This window comes from Hemiscyllium ocellatum, chromosome 11 (genome assembly GCF_020745735.1).
Source record: "Hemiscyllium ocellatum isolate sHemOce1 chromosome 11, sHemOce1.pat.X.cur, whole genome shotgun sequence".
Classification (NCBI taxonomy): domain Eukaryota; kingdom Metazoa; phylum Chordata; class Chondrichthyes; order Orectolobiformes; family Hemiscylliidae; genus Hemiscyllium; species Hemiscyllium ocellatum.
The window spans coordinates 100,879,049-100,902,890 of record NC_083411.1 but is presented as its reverse complement, the minus strand read 5'-3'; the positions used below and the strand labels follow the sequence as shown (position 1 = coordinate 100,902,890).

General features: G+C 42.7%; 1 protein-coding gene across 3 annotated transcripts in view; it reads right to left on the bottom strand.

Annotated features, from left to right (window-relative positions):
- kif4 (kinesin family member 4) overlaps window positions 1–22,876 on the bottom strand; it is a 72,583-nt gene extending 49,707 nt beyond the window's left edge. For 2 of the 3 annotated variants that reach the window (XM_060832758.1, XM_060832761.1), the window contains exons 1-7: window positions 22,727–22,852; window positions 14,129–14,252; window positions 13,827–13,941; window positions 10,228–10,418; window positions 3,960–4,049; window positions 3,391–3,557; window positions 1,094–1,188 (exon numbers count right to left, since the gene is read on the bottom strand). In XM_060832758.1, the coding sequence (XP_060688741.1) occupies window positions 1,094–1,188; window positions 3,391–3,557; window positions 3,960–4,049; window positions 10,228–10,418; window positions 13,827–13,941; window positions 14,129–14,251 (781 nt within the window). In that variant the 5' untranslated portion in view covers window position 14,252; window positions 22,727–22,852. Of the gene's footprint in view, window positions 1–1,093; window positions 1,189–3,390; window positions 3,558–3,959; window positions 4,050–10,227; window positions 10,419–13,826; window positions 13,942–14,128; window positions 14,253–22,726 lie in introns of all 3 variants that reach the window. The other variant, XM_060832760.1, reaches the window with a different exon arrangement.
- Window positions 22,877–23,842: the final 966 nt, after the last annotated feature.

Sequence of the window (23,842 nt, the reverse complement as noted above, 5' to 3'; positions counted from 1 at the left end):
TTTGCAACAGGATAAAGAGAGACTAGTGTAGAGAAAATCCTTACTTCTGGGTTAAAACTAACATTTTTGTGGTCAGTGAATAACCTAGTCTGAAGAAGCGTCAAAAATTTTAAGATTTAACAGATGTAATTTTGTTTTTACAATCCAGAATATTTCCTTGGGTGCTGATAACCCAAATGATGAACAGAAGCTGCACGATTCCACAAGCAAGTAGGTCTAGCACTGCGTCTGATTCAAGAGCAAGAAAAAAACTTTTCCCATTCCCAATCAACTAGCCTCTCATGTCAACAAGCAATAATGCCTACTCCACTCATGATATTTTGGAGGGGATAAGCCATAACAGTTGCATTGCAATTATAAAGATTCTTGGTAAGAGAGATTAATCTTGTGCTTCTACAAGATATTACATCAAACTAGAAAATTAAGGTAAGCAGTAAATCCTGTCCTTATCTCCCCCCCATTTCCGGCATGATTCTCTCTCTCTCAATCAATCCAAATTGATAACACTGCTGTTGCAAAAAAAAATTAAGGCATCCAAGATAGCAGGCAGGAATTTATTTTTTAAAAAAAGCAAGTTACCATTCAAAAATGTTCCATTGTGCATGATAACTTATGGCCACTAAAGGATGCTGCTAATGAAAGCTTTACAACAAATGCAAGAGGAGGGAAAAATAACTAAACTGGAGCCAAAGTTTGTGCCCAATCGCATTCAAATTTTCAGGGTATCTTCCACTATTGGGTTGACAGCACAGCAAAAGAGCCTGAGGCCAATCAAAACTATGCCAGTCAGTGGAATCTTCAGATACTTCATTTATAACTGATCAATCACCAAGATAAATCAAAACCGCTTCAGGTGAAAAATATCTACAATTATTCAGAATCATTAAAACTAAACATATTAATTCAATCCAGTCAAGCGGGGAATTGTTTTTCCCCAAAGTCAAGACTCACTTCCAGAATTCCTACCCCTTCTCAAATCATGTTAAGGTCTACTTCTAGGATTCCTCCAAGCTGCACTCACCTGCTATCATGTTTCAATCAGCATTCTAATTGCAACATTGACTACTACTTCCTACTTAGAGGACAAGATTACCTTCCTTCAGACGGTCACCCTCTGCTTTTGTTTTTTTCTGGCGCTCAGATCCTGCCAGATCCACTAGGTGCAGTTTGGAACGGAAATAACTGTTTCTGCAGGGGAAAGAACAAAAAGCAAATAAGGAAATGTCACTAAAGACCATAAAAGACATGGAAGCCAAGTTGGACATTCAGTCTAACAAACCTGCTCCAACATTCAATGAGATCATGTGTTTTAGTTACTCGCAAACTTCACTTTTTACCTTTCCTCATAACACTGATTTTTTTTCAAAAAATGTCTCAATCTAAAATGTAAGTAATAAACCAGCCTCTGGGGTAAAGAATTCTACAGGTTCATTACCACCTGAGAGAAAGAAATTCCTCCTTTTTGATCTTAAAAATGCAATTACTTATTGATATCATGGCCTGCAGTCCTAAATTCATGTGCAAGAGTCAACAACACTCCTGCATCTCCCTGACCAAGGCTTCCAAGAACTCTTGGATGTTTCAATAAGGTTGCCTCATTCTTCTGAATTAGATTACAGGCTGAACCTACTCACTCAATCTCTGCTCAAAAACAGTCCCTTTATACCTAGTATCAACCCAATAAGCTTTCTCTGAACTGCCTCCAAAACCTGTGTATCACATTAAAAAAAGGGCACAAAACTACTATTCATAATATTCCAGCTGAGGTCTGATTAGTGTCATGTAGTTTTAGCAAAACCTCCACGTTTGCATACTCATTTCCTTTGGGATAAAAGGCCAACATTCCATATGCTTTCCCCATCATCCATTAGGTTACTAGCTTTTTGGGATTACTAAAGAAATTCTACAGTCTATTTAAAATAATATTCTTCCTGCCAAAGTAAATAACCTCACATTTATATGCCACGTACCAAGTTTTTGTCCACTTTTGAAAAAAAAATCACGTGGGATGTTGGTATTGTTAGCTGCCTCATTTATTACTGTCTCTTGTTACCCTCTAGGGGGTGGTGGTGGTGAGCTGTTGTAGTCTACTACTTCTATATTGATCCACAATGCCATAACAAGGTAATCCCAGGATTTTGACCCAGCAACAGAGATACATATCCAGGTCAAGATAACGAGTGGCTCGGAGGGAGACTTACTGGTGGTGCTCCCATGTATCTGCCGCACTTGCCTTTCGACATGCAAGCGATTATGGAGTTGGAAGGTGCTGTCTGAGAATCTTTTGTTTAACAGATCAAATTGTCTGCAGACTAATGCTCATCACTTAACTTCCCACATTTCTGGACCATTTGCAAACCTGGCTACAATACATTCACTTTCCTCATATGGCACCATACGGATCCCTGGGGTACTCCACTAGTTACAGGTAGCTATCCTAAATACACCCCCTTACCCCAACTATGAGTTAGCCAACAATCCATCCATTTCATACCATCACTGACATCACAGGCAGTCATCGCGTGCAATACGTATGGAGAACCTCCTGATAATCCAAATATTACAATTCATGGCTTCCCCTGTTTGTTAGCTCCAAAAGTATTCTCAAACTGGTCAGGCATGAAGCCTGAAAGTCTCTTCCTGTAGATCTGTTCAGCTTTCATGAGGCCAAGCTAGCTCTGCTTATTCAGATGTACATCTAAGTGCTTTCCTGTTAGACCTTTCTTCTTGAGGAAGGTGTTAATTTTTATAAGTGTCAAGCTAATTGACATATTATAGGGTTAAAAAATGAGGTCTGCAGACGCTGGAGATCACAGCTGAAAATGTGTTGCTGGTTAAAGCACAGCAGGTTAGGCAGCATCCAAGGAACAGGAAATTCGACGTTTCGGGCATAAGCCCTTCCTGATGAAGGGCTTATGCCCGAAACGTCGAATTTCCTGTTCCTTGGATGCTGCCTAACCTGCTGTGCTTTAACCAGCAACACATTTTCAGCCGTAATTGACATATATAGTTAATTTTGGTCTTCTCACCTTTCTAAGAGGAAAGAAAATGTGCTACATTAGCAGTTTTCCAAAGCCCAAGAATTATTGAAAGATGAGGAGTGCAAGCACCATCTCTGTAGCTACTTTAGAAAACAGGGGACATTAGTCTTTCGCCCCAGTAATTTCCCTTACACCATTTCTTTAGTGATATTTATTGTATTTGTTTCCTCTCCATCTGCCCTGAACATTCAGCAAAGCTAATACCAATAGACAAAGCATCATTCTCTCTAAGCTAAAGATTGTAAAGTCTGTTTCAAAATTAATCACATGGCATAAGGATATAACTCACTGAGCATAAAGAAAAGCACTCGGAAAACTTGCCACCTGTCAAAAGCAGAAGCACCATTACCTGTCACTTTTCTTTCTCTGCTCAACAGTGACTGTGAAGATGGCATGGGATCGGGATGACTGGGAGTTCATTGCGGTTGCAGCAACTGTCCTTGTAGAATTTCCTTGTTCCAAGCAGTTCACCATATCCATTGCAGTTAACACTTTTGTTTCAATTAGACCTACAATCTAAGAGAGATTAGCAACTGTATTTGCAATGAACTACAGGAATTGAATTTTTAAGAAAAAAAATCAAAACTGTATGACAGATCTACTAACTTCTCTCAAAAGGTTTAGAATACAGGTTTGTGACTATAAAGTCCTGAAAAAAAAAGATTACCAAATCCCTCATGCTTCTTATGGGCAATAATGAAGTTGTGTGCATATTATAACAAAAATGTCAGGTCTCATTGTCTTGATTTGGCATATGTGGATAGTAAAAAAAAAAAATCAGACGACAGCTCAAGGAAATAAAACTTAAAAATTAGAATGGAGAGAAAAAAGTTGTCCTTTTTAAAAAAGGACATCACAACATTCACTTACAAGACAGTAATTTCATTTAATAGACTCTCTATTTTCAGGGAATGTTACCTTTATGCCTTCTTTGGGATCTTCTCGGATGTGAATTTGGGATTTCTCCCGAGATGGATGCAACAGATCCAAAATATCTTCATTGTAGATCTATTAAAAGGATGAAAAAAGATGCAACCAGAATACAATGGGAACAATTTCACAACAGAGTGCAAGGATCTCAAAATTACACCTTGAAAACAAAACCAATTAAAAATTATTTTCAGTACCAAAGACACTCATTCAAGATGAATGAATTTTTAAGTTGACACTGCCTTTGGCTGTAATGAAACAGCAATTCATGTCTTCTCCAATCCCCTACCTCTTTTTAAAATCATCCACACACAAAAAAAGGTGACTTCTGGTCCCTCTTTGGAACTCTGTAGATGGTTAGTAGTGGGTGCTAGTCTGCCTAAGTAGTTACTATTCAGCACACAAAAAATTAGCTTTTAAGGTGTATGCAAATGCAATTATTCTCTGAAGCCACTAATCTGGTTTTCTTCAGTGGAGGTATGAAGTCAACTTTGCAAAACACTGTACTCACTGAAAAGTGTCCTCAATTCATACCATTCTTTCCCCCTCCCAATGAGGTTTAAATTCAATTTACCATTTAATTCTATACCCTTTCACTCATCCAATAGTTTCACATGGAACTCTGTACAAAAGTGGTTTGACAAAACCAAGATGAAGCATTCACAAAAATCTTCAGCCAGAAGTGCTGAATGGATAATCAAGTTGCCTCCAGCATCATAGATGCCAGTTGTCAGCCAATTCAATGCACCCTGTTATGAAGAAGTAGACACCACAAAGGTTATGGTCCCAGCAACATTCCAACAATAGTAGAGAAGAATTATACTCCAGAAAGTACAGCACCCTTAGCCAAACTGTCTTAGTATAGATACAACAGTGTAATTCACCAGAGTGCGGATAACTGCCCAGGCATGTCCAGTTTGTCCTCCTATAGTCACTATGCAGTCAGTCAATCAGCACTAATTGAAGTGTTACCAGCTATAGCTCCTGAAAGTTCAAGTTTCAGAGCTGGAGAAGCAGGTGGTGACACTGTGGAGGATCCATGAGGCAAAAAGTATCATGGATAGCATGTATAGAGAGGTGGTCACACTACAGGCTCAGGATCTTCAGGCAGAAAGAGAATGGGTGACCACCAGACTGAGGTAGAGAAACCGGTGGTGCAGGAAGCTGCTGTAGCCACTTCTCTGAAAAACAGATACACCACTTTGGGTACTGTTGAGGATAATGACCTTAGGAAAAACAGCAGCAGCCAAACTTATGACACCACGGTTGGTTCTGCTGCAGGGGGAAGGGGTAAAAATTGTGCCAGGGCAATATTTATGGAGGACTCTATTGTAAAGGGAATAGACAGGTGTTTCTGTGGCTGCAAACAAGACTCCAGGATGGTATGTTGCCTCCCTGGCACTAGGGTCAAGTATGTCTCAGAGCAGGTATGGATATTCTGGGCAGTGAATAGCCAGTGATTGTGGTACACATTTGGTACAAATGACATAGGACCTCATACATTTAACCGAAAATCAGAACACAGATAGATAGGCAGCAAGTTCAGAAATCTGACTTCAAAAGATAGTGATCTCAGGATTACAACTAGTGCCACATGCCAGTCAGAACAGAAATGACAGGATATATTGGATGAATATTTTGGGGGCTGTGACAGTGATGGGGCTAATGCAAATTGGACAAGTTATACCTGGGCAGGACTGGGACTGAAGTCATCGGGAGAAGTGTTGCTAGAGCAGTTGGGGAGGATTTAAAGTAATATCAGGGGATGGGAACTTACTCCCTCCTTCTGACTCCTGGTGTAAGGACAAAAAAGGGAATAAGAAAAAAAGTGATAGGCAGGGAAACAAAGCAAAATTCAAACAGGAGAAAGTGAGGACTGCAGATACTGGAGATCAGAGCTGAAAATGCATTGCTGGAAAAGCGCAGCAGGTCAGGCAGCATCCAAGGAGCAGGAGAATTGACATTTCGGGGATGAACCCTTCTTCAGGAATTCAACCTGAATTCGAAATTCAGCAGGGCTGGATGCAGCTGAGCTGGAAGGTTAGTTTTCAGAAGTTTCATCACCATACTGGGTAACCTCTTCAGTGGGTCTCCAGACAAAGCACTCTGGTGTTTCCTGCTTTCTATTTATAGGTTTGGGTTTGCTTGGGTTGATGTCATTTCCTGTTCTTTTTCTCAGGGGTGGGAAATGGGATCCAAATCAACGTGCTTGTTCATAGAGTTCGGGTTGGAATGCTATGCTTCTCGTGCATGTCTGTTTTCCTCAGAGGATGGATGTGTTGTCCCAGTCGAAGTAGTGTCCTTTGTTTGTATGTAAAGATTCTAGAGAGAGGTGGGTCATGTCTTTTTGTGGCTAGTTGATGTTCATGTATCCTGGTGGGTAGTTTTCTGCCTGTTTGTCCAATGTAGTGTTTGGTACAGTTCTTGCATGGTATTTTGTAAATGACGTTAGTTTTTCTTGCTGTCTGTATAGGGTTTGTCAAGTTAATTAGTTGCTGTTTTAGTGTGTTGGTGGATTTGTGGGCTACCATGACGCCAAGGGGTCTGAGTAGTCTGGCAGTCATCTCCAAAATGTCTTTGGTGTAGGGAGAGTGGCTAGGGTTTCTGGACCCAAACACATAAATAGAAACTCAGGAGACACCAACAGTGCTTTGTCTGGAGGCTCACTGAAGATGTTACCTAGTACGGTGACTAAACATCTGAAAACGAACCTGCAGCTCAGCTAACAAACCTACTTCCAGAACCTCAACCTAAGCTACAAATCTTCTCAAAACTTGAGAAAACTATTGGGAGCAAGACAATGTTAAAAAAGACAAGCTTAAAAGGTTTTGTGCCTTAATGCACAAGCATTTGTAATAGAATAGAATTGCAAGAACTAATCTCAGATATAAACAGGTACGATAATAATTAGGATTATGGAGACATGGCTACAAGGTGACTAGGGATGGGAACTTGATGTCCGAGGGTATTAAGTATTTAAGAAGCACAGGCAACAAAAGGGGAAAAAGGTGGAGGAGTGGCTTTGCTGATAGAGGAAATTAACATTTTTAGATTAGATTAGACTTACAGTGTGGAAACAGGCCCTTCGGCCCAACAAGTCCACACCGACCCGCCGAAGCGAAACCCACCCATACCCCTACATTACCCCTTATCTAACACTACGGGCAATTTAGCATGGCCAATTCACCTGACCCGCACATCTTTGGACTGTGGGAGGAAACCGGAGCACCCGGAGGAAACCCACGCAGACACGGGGAGAACGTGCAAACTCCACACAGTCAGTCGCCTGAGTCGGGAATTGAACCCGGGTCTTCAGGCGCTGTGAGGCAGCAGTGCTAACCACTGTGCCACCGTGCCGCCCAAACAACATAATAGTGAGAAAGAGCTTTAGCTCCGACAACATGGAGTTGAGAAATACCAAGGGGCAAAAAAAATCATTAATGGGTGTCATATTTTAGACCCCCAAACCGCAGGATGTTGGGACTGACATTACACAAGAAATCACAATGCATTCCTGAAGTGTTGACCGACATGTGGAGGAACTAACTAAAGAGCAGGTCATTTTAGACTGGATACTGTGTAATATGAAGGGAACGATGCCAATCTAGCTAAGAGACACCCCTGGGGTGTGTGTGCGTGTGCGCTGGTATAATTTGTGACCATAAGATAAAATTTTATCAAAATGGAGAGAGCAAGATAAGTGAATCGGACACTAGGGTGCTGAATCTATGAAGATTAGGCATGAGTTACCCTTGATAGATTGGGGAGAATTACTTGGATGACAGTGGATAGACAATGACAAACATTGAAGGCACACATTGGGAATGACAACTGTCTGATAAAAGCAAAATGGGTAAAGAGGGCCAATTCAGGGCTTAAAAAGGAAATTAGAGAATGCATACGATTCCAGAAAAAAAAAGCATACATTGAGTCAGTGTCTTAGATGTACAGCATGGAAACAGACCCTTCGGTCCAACCCATCCATGCAGACTAGATATCCCAACCCAATCTAGTCCCACCTGCCAGCACCCGGCCCATATCCCTCCAAACCTTTCCTATTCATATACCCATCCAAATGCCTCTTAAATGTTGCAATTGTACCAGCCTCCACCACTTCCTCTGGCAGCTCATTCCATACACGTACCACCCTCTGAAAAAGTTGCCCCTTAGGTCTCTCATATCTTTCCCCTCTTACCCTAAGCCTATGCCCTCTAGTTCTGGACTCCCCCACCCAGGGAAAAGACTTTGCTATGGACTGGCCAAGAAAAAAAGATAATTGGTGATTGGGAACAGTTTAGAATTCAGCATAGGACCAAGGGAAAATACAGTACAAAAGTAAGCCTACAGAGAACAAAGACTGACACCAAGGGTACCTTTATGTATGTGAAGAGAAAGAGATTGAAGACAAATGTAGATCCCCTACAGACAGAAACAGGGAAATGTATAATAGGGGACAAAGAACAATTGAGCAACTCCAGGCAAATTTTGTCTTTTGTGAAGACAGAACCAATCAAGATACTACAAATGCTCAAGAATGCAAGATTTAGTGAGAATAAACTACTGAGGGAGATCAATATTACTAGAGAATTGGTGCTGGAAGAATTGAGAGGATTGAAGGCAGATAAATACTTAGGGCCTGATAATCTACATCCCAGAGTAGATTAGTGGTTCTAGAAAGAGTGGATGCATTGGATGTCATCTTCCAGGACTTTATAGACTGTTAGTCGTGGCAATTAGAGTGCAAGTGTCTTGTTGCATCAAACCGAGTGTTGGTTAAGCCACAACCAACCAGACTACTGAGTGCAATCCAGGCTGCCACATTAGAGGCAGGATGGGATTACATTGGAAAAGTTAAAAGATTCACTAGGAAGTTGCCCAGGCTGGAACATTTCCGCGATGTAGGGATATTTGTAGGACACTGCTTTTCTTGGAGCAGAGAAGGCTGAAGGGGGACCTAAATAGGTTTACAGGATTGGGGGGCATAGATATGGTTGATAGGAATAAACCTTACCCCTTAGTAGGGACCATTTACAAAGCGACACTGTCAGAAATGAGGCATGAGGAATAAGAGCTAGTCACATCCATATCACAAGAAGAAATAATAAAAAGAAATTACAACACATTTTCACATCTACCCAGCTTTACTGCTATTTTCAGTAAAATTAGCAGACCCCTTGTTTTGGAACAGAAGTTTCCTCAAAAATGGAAGATTGATGTAATTAGAATTTAGAATGAGGACCAAAATCATTTACTAATTCCATCAATCATCTTGGTAACAATTCACCAAAGTTGTCTGCTTACAACCTTGGTGTAACAACTCCAAGTTTGCATTTTGCCAACACCAAGACCACCAACATCCAACCCAAATATTGCCAGATTTCACACATTACATTCATTCCAGCGTTACATCTAGATTCACTTATTTTCATAAACTCTTACATAATCTCCATATGCCACTTTCTGAAAACAAAAAAAAAAATCAATATTCTGCTGCTCAAGTTTCATTCACCTGACCACTGTCCTAAAATGTCCCAAACAAGTATCATCTCCATTTTAAAATGGTCATCCTTTTCTCTCCAATTCCCCACGTTCAGCTCCACAATATAATTTACTAAATTTTGGCTTTTGGGCATCCACAATTTTAAATTTGCTTCAACAATGGTGATCATGCATTTAACTGCCTAGGTTCCAAGCTCTGGAATACTTAATTACTTTGGTCCTCTTTGGGGACTCCTTCAAATCCAGCTCTTTGACCAATCTTTTGGTAATTTTGACTCATTCTCTTTATTTCTGTGAAGTATCTTGGGATGTTGCACTTATGTAGCATCAAACTTTTTGAGAAGTAACTTTTGACAAGAAATGCCTCACGCTACACAACATTCAATTAAGTTTTCTTAGTAGAGAATCTTTTCATAATTTAGTGTTAATATATTCTGTTTAGTTCCTTCAATGACTGGTCAAAGGAATCTCAGTATATCCTTCCTGTTTGAAGATGGATACCTTTAGTTTACCCAGTTGTATCATTGCAATGTATATTTGTTGATATATGCATACAGGTGTGGGAATGATTTCATTCAGGTAATTTCTAAATAAATTAATTAATACAACAGAAAAGCAAATAATCCAACCAGGTCCCCAATCACATTAGTTCAAGTCTTAAAACTGAGCAGAAACCATTGGGCCAAAAAGCCAATAGTTGTATATTTCAACAGAACTTAGAAAGTACCTTCCTAATATTGATCTCCCTCTTACTCACCTCTAAATAAGAAACTTTTAATGTGAAATCATTATCTGAATTCTCTTCAATCATCTTAAACAGCATATTAATTACTCTTGGAATGACACCAACGCTTGGATCACCCTCTTGACCAGATGTGTATGTTCCTCCCATAGAATAGGTCTTTCCAGAACCAGTCTGTCCATACGCCAATACTGTAGCATTATATCCTGATATAGAAGGCATAGAACAGAAAGTCAGTGTGATCACATTTACAAATGGAACTCAGTGAGCAAAACATGCTTTAAAAACAGAGTTCAGATTTGCATGAACTTCACCTAGTGTTATTTACCTTGATTTCAAAAGTGATTTCATATTTGGTCACCAATTTCCTAAAATAGATATCCTTTTATTCTAAGGGACATTTCTAGCAAGGCAAAAACTCTCAATTTATAGCCAAAATTCCTCAATCTTAAAAATTGTTCAACAAAGTCATACTATTTAGCATTGAGGAAAAAAAAATGAGGGATAAACCCAAAAACTTTGTCACAAAAAAAAACACCATTTCAGCAATTAAGTGAACTGTCTGAACCATTTCCAACACAACTACACCTTTCTTTAAAGTGGGGAAACCAAAATTATCTGCAGTCATCCAGGTGCAGTCACACCATTGCTTTGTACATATTTTCTAAGTAACCTGCTCACAGCATTATGACTCTTCTAGTGACTTGATACTAAGCTTCTTCTCAGAGAGGTCAGAACTCTACTACTGCATAAGGATCCTAACATTCAGATAGTTGCCTGAAGCAAGTGGGACTTGAACACAGGTTCAGAGGTATGGACAGTACCAATATGCCACAAGAGCCTTACTAATGTTTTGAAACAATTATTGCAAGACTTCCCTAACCTTATGCTTTATTCCTTTGCAAAAGACCAACATGCCATCGCTAATTACTCGCTACACTTGCATGTTAAAGTTTGGATTCACAGAGTGCGGCTGCAGTGTAGTGGTCGTGCCACTGGACTAGTAATCCAGACCCCAAGGCTAATGGCTCTGGGCACATTGGTTCAAATCCCACCATAGCAAATGGTGACATTTTATTTCATTAACTATTATCGACTTTCATAACACTGATCTCACTCAGTGTTATGACTTTTACCAGGGCTAGCCAAAACAGCTCCAGGCAGGATTGACTCTGAACAGCCTTCTTGGCAAGTCAGCAATATATTCATATCACAGAATTTCTACACTGCAGGGGCCATTTGGCCCATCAAGTCTACTGTGATCATCCAAAGAACAATGACCTCCCCACCAACCCAAATCCCTGTAACCCTGCATTCACATAGCTGACCCATCTCGCCTACATAACTTTGGCTTGTGGGAGGTAACTCAAGCACCTGAAGGAAACCCATGCAACCATGTGGAAAATGTAAACTCCCCACAGAAAGAGACTCAAGGCTAGAACTGGGTCCCTGGCACTGAGAATGGTGCTTCTTCCAGAAGCAAAACAAAACCCAGATGCCTCTGTATCCTGACAATTTATGGTCTCCACCCATTCAAGAATTATTTTCAATTCATGTCAAAATAGACATTTTTGCACATATTACTCCATCTGCCAATTTTTTGACCACACACAACTGTCTACATTCCTTTGCAGACTGTCCTCAACTTTCCTATCCATTTTTTGCTTTGCCAGCAAGAGTGGATAATACAATGTAAATAATTTTGGATAAATACATTGTGTAAACAAGCGCCCAATGGTGATCCTTGCTGAAATTCATTCATCTCATTTATCCCATTAGAGGAATCTGCAATGGTTATTAATAGTTTCCTGCAATACAAATTCTCATCTTGTGTAATAACCTTTGATATGACATTTTTTGAATATCCTTTGGAAGCAAAAAACATTATACTACTGGTTGTCTTATCAATACTGTATGTCGCATCCTCAGAACAAAAAACTTTTGATCAAACATTATTCTCCCTTTGGAAAGCCACATCACTGATTCTCTATGTCCGGTTATCACCTCAAGAATATATTCCAGCGCCATCTCAGTGTCAAGAGTTTGAGTTTCCTGCTTGAATTACTGTCTCCCTTCTTTGTGCAAAAAGATTTTACATATATGGTTTTTCAAGCCACTGGAACTTTTCTAGAATCTAGCAAGTTTTGGAAGATTACAACCAAAACACCTAACATCCTTGCAGTCACTCGGACATCAAGGGATGTTTCAACAACTTAAAAGCCTTTAGTCCCAGTTCTTTTTCTGTACACATTCCTCCTCCACCTGATTATCTACCACAATGACACTGCTATGATTTCAATATAATCAGAAAAAGTTACTTGCTCTAAAGTTTCTGCAGTTTTGTTTTCTCATTTGAAATTCCCTGGTCTTATACTTTAGGGGCATACTTATTTCCCTTTCCACACTTATTGCACATTTACATTTCACACTGGTTCATCTTCATTCTCAATCGATCTACCACTTTAGTTTTGTGTGACTTTTCTTTCAATCAGATACCAGCATGAACATGTTAGACACAGATAGTTCACCCATCAGTCTCATTCTCAATGGAGTATAGATAAGAGAGGCAAAGTGCAGTCCAGCATGTCAAATTTGTACATCAGGGCAGGAAAAAAAAATGGCAGTTGGCTAAAAATTTAAGACAGAAAAGAACTAAGGAAATCAAGATACTAGATGTAGGTTTACTCGCTGGAAGCTTCGTTTTCAGATGTTATGCCACCATATTAGGTAACATCATCACGGAGCCTCTGGATGAAGCACTAGTGGTATGGCCTGCTTTCTATTCCTTGGGCTGGTGACGTCATTTTCTGTACTTTTTCTCAGGGGATGGTAAATGGGATCCAAGTCAATGTGTTTGTTGAGTGTGTTCCGGTTGGTCTGCCATGCTAAGAATTCTCATGTGTCTCTCTGTTTGGCTTGTCTGAGGATGGAAGCGTTGTCCCAATCAAAGTGGTGTCCCTCCTCATCTGTGTGTAAGGATACTAATGAGAGTGGGTCATGTCTTTTTGTGGCTATTTGATGTTCACGAGATTAATGATATTCATTATCCAAACATTCCAACTAGAAACCTTTCAACAAACATTGACTTGGATCCCATTTACCACCCCCTCCCCCCCGAGAAAAACAAGAGATGACATCACCACATGAAAAGATGTCACCAACGCAAGGAAACCTAAACAGAAATAGAAAACGGGCCATCCCACCAGTGCTTCAACTGGAGGCTCACTGATGTTACTTCGTATGGTGATGAAACCTCTGAAAACAAACCTTCCAGCTCAGCGAGGAAACCTACATCCAGAACCTCAACCTGAAGTACAAATCTTCTCAAAACTCACTAAATCTAGATACATTTCAAATAAGCATGGAACAAACAAACAAACTTTGACAGCTCTTAAAATGGGATTGGTATTTTTGTTTGTTTTAAAAGAATTTACTTGTAAAACAGAAATATTTCTAATAATTAATTCAATGTGGATTAAGTGATCAGATATCTTAACAGATAAAATGATCAAGAAGTGATTCGCAGAAAAACCTGCAATGAGAATCGTTCAATACGCAATGAACAGTGGACCAATCCCAAGCAATTTCCAAAACATTCAGCAGGAAATAGTTACCTTTGAATATTCCCTGAATAAGGGGATACACTGCAATATTGAACACTTCTTCTTGCTCTGCACAGGGATCAAAGACGTAATCATATGAAAAATACTTATCGATTCCCAAAAGCACCTGAGGGGCGAAAAGAAAGCAAATTAAAAGAAAATTGGTACAGCAAACTCTACACAACAGTAGCAGGGAGCTGACTTGACAGAATCCCCCTTTGTCATAATAATCTATTTAAAAGATCTTCAGGCATCTGAACAGAAACCATAACAATTTAAGCAATGTCAAACCATCAACTAGATCAAACTTATACCTGTGGTTCTCCAGGAGTGAAAGTCAAGCATACTTGACATCCTTCATCAATTTCCTTCTGTACAAGAGGACGGCAGCGGAGGGCTACTCTTACTGGAATAACCTTCTCCTCTTCTCGTACCATCCTAGCAACAGATAGCATGCAAACAAATTAAACACATTGTAGGCTGAAATACTATGCATTGGTTATACACACCATTAAAGTCAATGGCAATAATCAGATCTACAAGTGGTATGTCCAGTAATAGAGTTAATTAAATAAAAATGTAGTCACTTAGTAGACTTAGGTCAATAATGTTACTCTAGATGTTAAACAGGTTAGGAAAGTGAGCTATAGATATGATCAAAGCTATTCATAGACAAGTGCTGAAAATGTGTTGCTGGAAAAGCGCAGCCAGTCAGGCAGCATCCAAGTAGCAGGAGAATTGATGTTTCAGGCATGAGCATGTTTTCTCCCACTGTCTCCCACGCAGACAGTGGGAGAATATGCAAACTCCACACAGACAGTTGCCCGAGACTGGAATTAAACCTGGGATCCTAGTGCTGTGAGGCAGCAGTGCTAACCACTGAACCACCGTTATCTGGTCATAAACAACAGAAGCCATAGAGCATAATTACATAAAAAAAAAACATGTTGACAGAATTTTTATTTTATTCAAAATCAATAAAATGTGCACAAAACTGGATATTGCTGAAAAATGTGAATGTTACAAATTAAATCATTTGATAGGATATGCTCCTTCTAGCTTCATCATTAACAGGAAATGTTTGACGTTATATTAAAACAAAATATGCAGTTTGAATGATTTTCTTCCCCCCCCCCCTTAGCAAAATAAATGCAGTGAGACTTTTTTGTGACTGACACCTGATGTAATATGTTTACGTTCTACTGTGTAGAGGCGGATCGGAAATAACATTGTCGCGCAGTCGATTAAAGGCCATAAAGAAAAGTAGATTTGAATTCCCTATACAAACTTGAGCTATCTTTATTTATAAAGATAAAAATAGCAGATGGGGATTTTTCTTGTTGTTAGTTCTTTCTTCAGGTGGTTAAAGGTCAGCAATTCCCACACACACTTGTGTTTAAGCAGATGCTGGTGTGACCTCCAGTTTAACATTGGGGAGTCTGTGGCAATGGAGTAAATGTGGTCCTGACTGGAGTTTCCCCGAGGCCAGAATGGGTCATATTCTTTTGAGTCGTCGAGTTACAAGCAAGTGGCTGAAGTCTTTGGAACTGTAGCAGGCCAGGAAAACTCCCACTTCATTTTTGATTTTGTTCGTCAGCTAGTGTCAGAGAGTGGGAGTTGCCAGGTGCTTAACCTTGAATGGTTGACTGGTTTCGAGGTGTGTGTGTGTGTGTGTGTGTGTGTGTGTGTGTGTGTGTGTCAGAAAATCAGTGATGGGGTCCATGCTAATTTTTTTAGAAAAAAACAAGACCTCGAGATCTTGTTTGGATAATTGATGTTCATATAACAGAGGTTGTTCTGTATTCTGCATTCAAGTTCAACCTTCCAAAGTGAATCATGTCACACTTTTCCAGGCTGAACTCCATCTGCCACTGATCAGCTCAGTCCTGCTGAGTCAGTTTCATGTTGCAACATCCAACTGCCCTTCACACCATCAATCCAACCTTCATGTCATTGGCAAACTTATTAACCCACCCTTCCACTTTCTCATTCAAGTCATATATATAAATCACAAACAGCAAATACCACTGGTCACCAAGGTCCAGGCTGAACACATTCCAACTACCACCACCCTCTATGGGCCAGCCAATTCTGTATCCAGCCAGATTTCCCTGTATCCCATACCTCCTTACTCTTGAATGAGCCTACCATCGAGAACCTTATCAAACATCTAGCTAAAATCCACATACATCACATCCACTGCTCTACCTTCAATGTGTTTTGTCACATCCTCAAAGAATTCAATAAGGCTTGAGGGATCTACGGCCCCTCAAAGACATGCTGACCATATCTAATCAAACTATGGTTTTCCAAGTAATCATAAATCCAGTCTCAGAAACTTCTCAGTACTATACACACCACAGATCAGATTGACTAGTCTGTAATTCCTAGGATTATCCCTATTCCCTTTAGATTAGACTTACAGTGTGGAAACAGGCCCTTCGGCCCAACAAGTCCACACCGACCCGCCGAAGCGCAACCCACCCATACCTAACACTACGGGCAATTTAGCATGGCCAATTTACCTGACCTGCACATCTTTGGACTGTGGGAGGAAACCGGAGCACCTGGAGGAAACCCACGCAGACACGGGGAGAATGTGCAAACTCCACACAGTCAGTGAAAAAGAGAAAAATATTTGCCACTCTCCAAACATCTGGCACTACTCCAGTGGACAGTGAGGACACAGATCATCGCCACAGGTAAAGCAATCTCTTCCCTTGCTTCCTATAGTAACCTAGGTATATCCCATGTGAGCTGAAAATGTGTTGCTGGAAAAGCGCAGCAGGTCAGGCAGCATCCAAGGAACAGGAAATTCGACGTTTCCGGCAAGGGCTCATGCCCAAAACGTTGAATCTCCTGTTCCTTGGATGCTGCCTGACCTGCTGCGCTTTTCCAGCAACACATTCAGGGATTTCTCCACCCTTACGATTTTCAAAATATTCATCACATCCTCCTTAACATCAACCTGTTCAGCAACATCAGTGTTCTACACTGACCTCAAGCATCAAAGTCCCTCTCAGAAATGAATACTTTGTTTCAGTATTCACTAAGGACCTCCCCTACCTCAGACTCCAGGCACAAATTACCTCACTATCCCTGATTGGCCTTACCCTCACGTTCCTCAAGTGGCCTTAGGGTTTTCCTTAACCCTACCTGCTGAAGTTTTATCGTGCCACCTTCTAAGCTGTCTTCACTCCAGTCTTCAGTTCCTTCCTTGTAATGTTCTAGAGCACTCTGATCCTTGCCTCCTCAAGTTTAAGGTTCCTTCTTGCTCTTGACTCAATGTTCCACATCGCGTCACCCAAGATTCTTCCCCCTATCAGCCCATCCTTGTCTCAGGTGGGACAATCTGTCAAGCATCATCAATAATTGCTTCTGAAGCAACCTCCACTTTTCTGTTGTGCATTTCCTTGCAAACGTGTTCCCAATTTAGGTGCCCCAGTTCCTGCCTAGTAGTATTGTAATTTCCCCCTCCCCTAACTAAATACTGTCCCATACAGTTTGCTCCTATCCCTCTCCATGACTATAGTAAAGATCAGGGAGTTGTGATCTTTATTACCAAAATGCTCTCCCACCAAGAGATCCAATACCTGGCCTGATTTGTGGCCAAGCACCAAATCCAATATGCAGTCCAGACTTGAGTTTCCAGAGGCCAGAATGGGTCATATTCTTTTGAGTCGTCACATTATACGCGAGTGGCTGAAGTCTTTGGAACTGTAGCAGGCCAGGAAAACTCCCATTTCATTTTTGATTTTGTTCTTCAGCTAGTGTCAGAGAGTGGGAGTTGCCAGGTGCTTAACCATGAATGGCTGACTGGAAATGTGTGACATGATCCACTTTGGAAGGTTGAAGTTGAATACAGAACAACCTCTGTTATCGGAGACACACACACACACACACCCGTAGGAGCCCTAGCTATGCCTATCTCTGGTGGCTACGTAGAACAGTCCATCTTCCATAGTTACACCAACACCACTCCCCACCTCTTCCTCCGCTACATTGGTGACTGCATTGGCGCCATCTTGTGCTCCCATGAGGAGGTTGAGCAATTCATCAACTTCACCAACACATTCCACCCCGACCTGAATTCACCTGGACCATCTCTGACACCTCCCTCCCCTTCTGGACCTCTCCATCTTCATTAATGACGACCGACTTGACACCGATTTTTTTTAAAAAAAAACAAACCCACCGACTCCCAAAAGCTACCTGGATTATACCCCTTCCCACCCTGCCTCCTGCAAAAATGCCATCCTGTATTCCCAATTCCAGTCTCTGCTGTATCTGCTCCCAGGAGGACCAGTTCCACCACAGAACACACCAGATGGCCTCCTTCTTTAGAGAGCGCAATTTCCCTTCCCATGTGGTTAAAGATGCCCTCCAACGCACCTCATCCAGATCCTGCATCTCCGCCCTCAAACCCCATCCCTCCAACTGTAACAAGGACAGAACACCCCCCACCCCCGCCCCAGTGCTCACCTTCCACCCTACCAACCTTCACAAAACACATCACCCGAAGACATTTCCGCCACCTCCAAACGGACCCCACCACCAGGGATATATTTCCCTCCCCACCCCTATCCGCTTTCCACAAAGACTGTTCCCTCTGTGACTACCTGGTCAGGTCCTCACCCCCACAACAACCTACCCTCCCGTCCTGGCACCTTCCCCTGCCAATACAGGAATTGCAAAACCTGCGCACACACCTCCATCCAAGGCCCCAAAAGAGCCTTTCACATCCAAAGTTTCACCTGCACATCCACCAATATCATTTATTCCCGATGCGGTCTCCTCTACGTTGGGGAGACTGGACATCTCCTAGCAGAGCGCTTTAGGGAACGTTGCTGGGACACCTGCACCAATCAATCCCAATGTCCTGTGGCCCAACATTTCAACTACCCCTCCCAACTCTGCCGAGGACATGCAGGTCCTGGGCCTCCTTCACCACCACACCCTCACCACCTGACACCTGGAGGAAGAACACCCCATAACAGTTCAACCCCAAGGCATCAATGTGGATTTCACCAGTTTTCTTGTTTCCCCTTCCCCCACCTCCAGCCTTCCAGCTCAGCACCGGCCTCATGACCTGTCCTACCTGTCACCCTCCTCTCTGCCCCTTTCCAAATCTGCTTCTCCGTGTCTGTTGCTATTGGGGCGGGTCTGTAGAAAACACCCGATAAAAGTGACTGCTCCTTTCCTGTGCCTGACCCCCACCCACACTGACCCTGTAGACAAACTGTCCTCAACGACCTCCCTTTCTGCAGCTGCGATACTATCCCTGATTAGCAACGCCACTCCTCCACCTCTTTTCAGGTCCCCGTCCCTTTCCATAACTACGTCATTGGTACCGCTATGTACACGACTTCTGGCTGCTTACCCTCCCCCTTAAGAATCCTGTAGACTCGATCAAAGATATTCTTGGCCCTGGCACCTGGGAGGCAACATACCATCGGGGAGTGTCATTTGCAACCACAGTATCTCCTGTCTGTTCTTCTCACGATTGAATCGCCTTTCACCATCTCCTTATTCCCTTCCCTTCTGAGCCACAGAACTTCAGTAGAAGTTATCAACACTGCATGTTAACAGTACAAACTGAAAGATGCCTTTTTTAGGTATTAACACGAGATTTAAAGGGAGCAAGGAATAATAAAGGATTCATTGAAATGGTACACTGTAGACTCATTTGAATAATAGTTAGGATGCAGAGTCATTAGATAGTAAACCAGAAACCCAGGCTAATGTTGTGGGGATCTAGGTTCGAATCCCATCATAATAGATAGCGAAATTTGAAATCAATCTGGAATTCAAAGTTACAAATTGTGACCACATAACCACTGTTCATTGCAGTAAAAACCCACCTGGTTCTCTAATGCCCCAAGAGGAAATCTGCTATCCTTATTTTGTCTCACTGACACATGATTCCAGAAACAAATGATTCTTAAATTGTCTAACATGTAGCAGGACACTTGTATGAAACTGCTAGAAAGTGGAAGGAACAACCTAGCATCAACCTACAAACCAGAAATAAGAAACCATCCTGTTGACCTGCAAAGTCTTCCTTTAAACTGCTTGACCAGCATCTGAAATGCCACCTTAGACATTCATGCTCTTCATTACAAGTAGCAGTGCACATTATCTAGAAGGTCGGAGTAGATATACAGCACAGAAACAGACCCTTCAATCCAGCTCATGCTGACCAGGTATCCTGAATAAATTTAGTCACATTTGCCAGCATTTGGCCCATATCCCTGTAAATTCTTCCTATTCATATACCCATCCAGATGCCTTTTAAATGCTGTAATTATACCAGCCTCCACTACTTCCACTAGCAGATCATTCCATTCATACACTACTCTTTGCATGAAAAAGTTGCTCCTTTAGTCCCCTCTCACTTTAAACCTATTCCCTCTAGTTTTCAACTCCCCCACCCAGGGAAGAGACCTTGGTCTAGCTATGGCCCTCATTTTAAAGCTCCATAGATCACACCTCAGTTTCTGATGCTCCAGGTAAAATAGCAGTAGCCAATTCTGCCTTTCCCTATAGCTCAAACCCTTGAACCTGGCAACATTCTCAAATCTTCTCTGAACCCTTTCTAGTTTCACAACATCCAATAGCAGGGAGACTAGAATTGCATACAGTATTCCAATAGTGGCCTAACCAATGTCCTGCACAGACATTACTTCCCATGTAATATACCCAATGCACTGGCCAATAAGGCAAGCATATCAAATACCTTCCTCACTATCTTATTTACCTGTGGCTCTACTTTCAAGGAACTATGAACCTGCATTCTGAGGTCTCTGTTTAGCTCCCAGGACCTTAAGGTACTTTCCATCTGCCACTGTGCACTGCATTAAATTTGGACAAGCTCCTTTAGCAACACATTTGAAACCAGCAACCTCCATGACCTAAAAGGACATGAACAGCAAACACATAGGAACACCACTATCTGCTAGTCTCCTCTAAACCACTATCCTTATCTGGAATTAAGATTTCATGGAAAGTCACTGGGTCAAATTCCTGGAGTTACGTTCTTAATTGCATGTGGGTGCCCCAACACAATGGGCTGCAACAGTTCAAGGGAGCTCACCACAACCCTCTCCAGGGGAATTACAGGTGGCAATAAATGGTGACTTAGCCACAACACAACTTCCCATGAAAAGTGTTGAAAAGTTATCCTCAGGTGCTAAGACTCCAGAAGTGCCTGGCTTTTGTGCTGTGCAATTCCCAGAAATTCTAATCATTATTTTTGACATCCTGGATCAGACTGATGGATCTCAGGATTTCCCCAAGTTCTACTGAACAATACTAAGTCCGTGGGTTGAACAAAAAAGTATCCCAATGTGTGGGATGGCATCTCATACAAATGCATGAACAACTTCTTATTCTTTTCAAATAAGATAAATGTCTAATAAAATAGAGCAAATAATATAGATGCATTCTTATTATATTTCACAGGAAATATATTTTACAATAAGCATGGTAAACTTCCAATCCAAAACTATTTCATTTAGGAACAGCATCCCCCACTTCCAAGACCAGTGGTCACCATTCCTGATGAAGGGCTTATGCCCGAAACGTCGAATTTCCTATTCCTTGGATGCTGCCTGACCTGCTGTGCTTTAACCAGCAACACATTTTCAACTGTGATCTCCAGCATCTGCAGACCTCACTTTTTACCACTGACCACTTCCCTGCTTTTGAATCCTGGCTGTGACAAAGATCTCAGGAAGCAAACAGTAAGAAGCAGGAAGTGATTTACAGTTCCGTACAGTGTCATAGAGGTAACCACTGTGCAGCCAGCACAGAAGCAGGAGGACCAGCCAGTTTAATTAACATTGAGCTGGAGAACAGTGGAAGGTGCTCAGACAAATATATACCTCCACATTAAAAGACCTCAAAAGTGGTTTTGTTTGCAAATAGTAATTTACCACTACAAGTTTACAGGGTTAAATTTTATGTATTTTTCTGATGGGAAGTAATTTTATAATATCTGTACAAAAACAAAGCACTGAGAAGTCAGAGCATCTGTATAAAGTAGACTTAACATTTCAGTCCAGCAACTCTTGGGCCATAATCCAGTTTAAAAACAAGGGTGTCTTCCATTTAAGGCAGAAACAAGGCCTTTCATTTCTCACAAGCATCATGAGCCTTTGAAATGGTCTTCCACAGAAGGAGTGGCAGTTAGTTTACTAAACACATTAATTAATGCTTCAGACAGACGATCTATCAAGGGACTAACGCCCCCTAGGCAGATAGGAAAAGTGCAGGTAAAGTCGCAATCAAATCAGATTTTTTTGATAAGTAGTGCAAGCACAGTAGATCGAATGGCTCACTTTTGCCTGTACGACTTATAACCCGTACATATAAAGCCAGGATTTGACCCAGTTCTTCTAAATCAATGAAATCGGCACTGTGCCAATCGTTCCTCACAAGAGTCTACCAGCAAGATCCTGAACTGGTATTCAGCCAGACTGGCACAGCCGGGTCAGGCAACATCCGAGGAGTAGGAGAACTGATGCTTCAGGCATAAGCTCTTCATGGGGAACTTTTGCCCTAAACGTCGACATTCCTGCTCCTCGGGTGCTGCTGACTGGGCTGGGCGCTGCTGACTGGGCTGGGCGCTGCTGACTGGGCTGGGCGCTGCTGACTGGGCTGGGCGCTGCTGACTGGGCTGGGCGCTTCCAACGCTACACTCTTGGACTCTGATCTCCAGCATCAGGAGCCTTTACTTTCTCCTGAGTACAGTCTAGCTCACTGCCATGTGCAACTGAACGGACACCAGAGGAGTTTACCCAGGTTTCATGCTGTAAGGGCCGGAGGTATAACTCAGTGGTGGGCCTTCCCCTTACCCCCAGGACCTGCGGCCCAGCGCCTCCCACTCCGTTAATGTGGGTGCACATACCCACCTGCAAGCTGCTCCCACTGCCTCTCCACACACGCGGCCTCGACAATTAAAACTTTAATACACAAACAAAGCACCTGCCGTCCCTGAAATCCGCCAAATCAAGCTCCGCCCGCCCCGAAACAGCAACCGCCGACCCGAAGACACATTCAAATACTGCCGCCGTCCGGAGGGAGCCAATCACAGGCCGCCGTCCTGAGGGAGCCAATCACAGACCACTGTCCGGAGGGAGCCAATCGCAGGCCGCCGTCCGGAGGGAGCCAATCGCAGGCCGCCGTCCGGAGGGAGCCAATCACAGGCCGCCGTCCGGAGGGAGCCAATCACAGGCCGCCTTCCGGAACGAGCCAACCACAGGCCGCCGTCCGGAACGAACCAACCACAGGTCGACGTCCGGAACGAGCCAACCACAGGCCGACGTCCGGAACGAGCCAATCACAGGCCGTCGTCCGGAACGAGCCCATCACAGGCCGCCGTCCGGAAGGAGCCAACCACAGGCCGACGTCCGGAACGAGCCAATCACAGGCCGCCGTCCGGAACGAGCCCATCACAGGCCGCCGACGGAACGAGCCAATCACAGGCCGCCGTCCCTGTCCGACCTCACGGCGCAGTCACGTGATTCACAGCGGTGCCCCCCCGCCGCCCCCTGTCCTATCACGTGATTGGGCCGGGTTTGGTAACAGACGGTGATGGCAGGAAGGCAAAACCCCTCCGGGAGCGGGGGGGGAGAAGAGAGTTCGCGCGTGCGCGGCGGTGACGTCATGGTGACTCGGCGGTTAGCGGTGCTGTCTGATGGCGCCAGGGATCCGGGTTCGATCCCAGCTCCGGGCGGCTGTGTGCTGTGTGTACACTTATACTTCCCCTGTCTGCGTGGGTTTGCTCCGGTTCCTCCCACACTCAGAGAGCTGCAGGGTCGGTGAATAGGCCCGGCTAAATTGTCTACAGTGGGCAGGTTAGCTGCATTAGGGGAGGAGCAATGGGTCTGGATGCGTTACTCTTCAGAGGGTCAGTATGGACTTGTTGGGCCAAAGGGTCTGTTTCCATGTTGTAGGGAATCTATTTTTTTTAAAACAATCAGAAAATGCTGTAGGTGTTGATCTGTTTTCCCTCTCTGTGGGGTGGG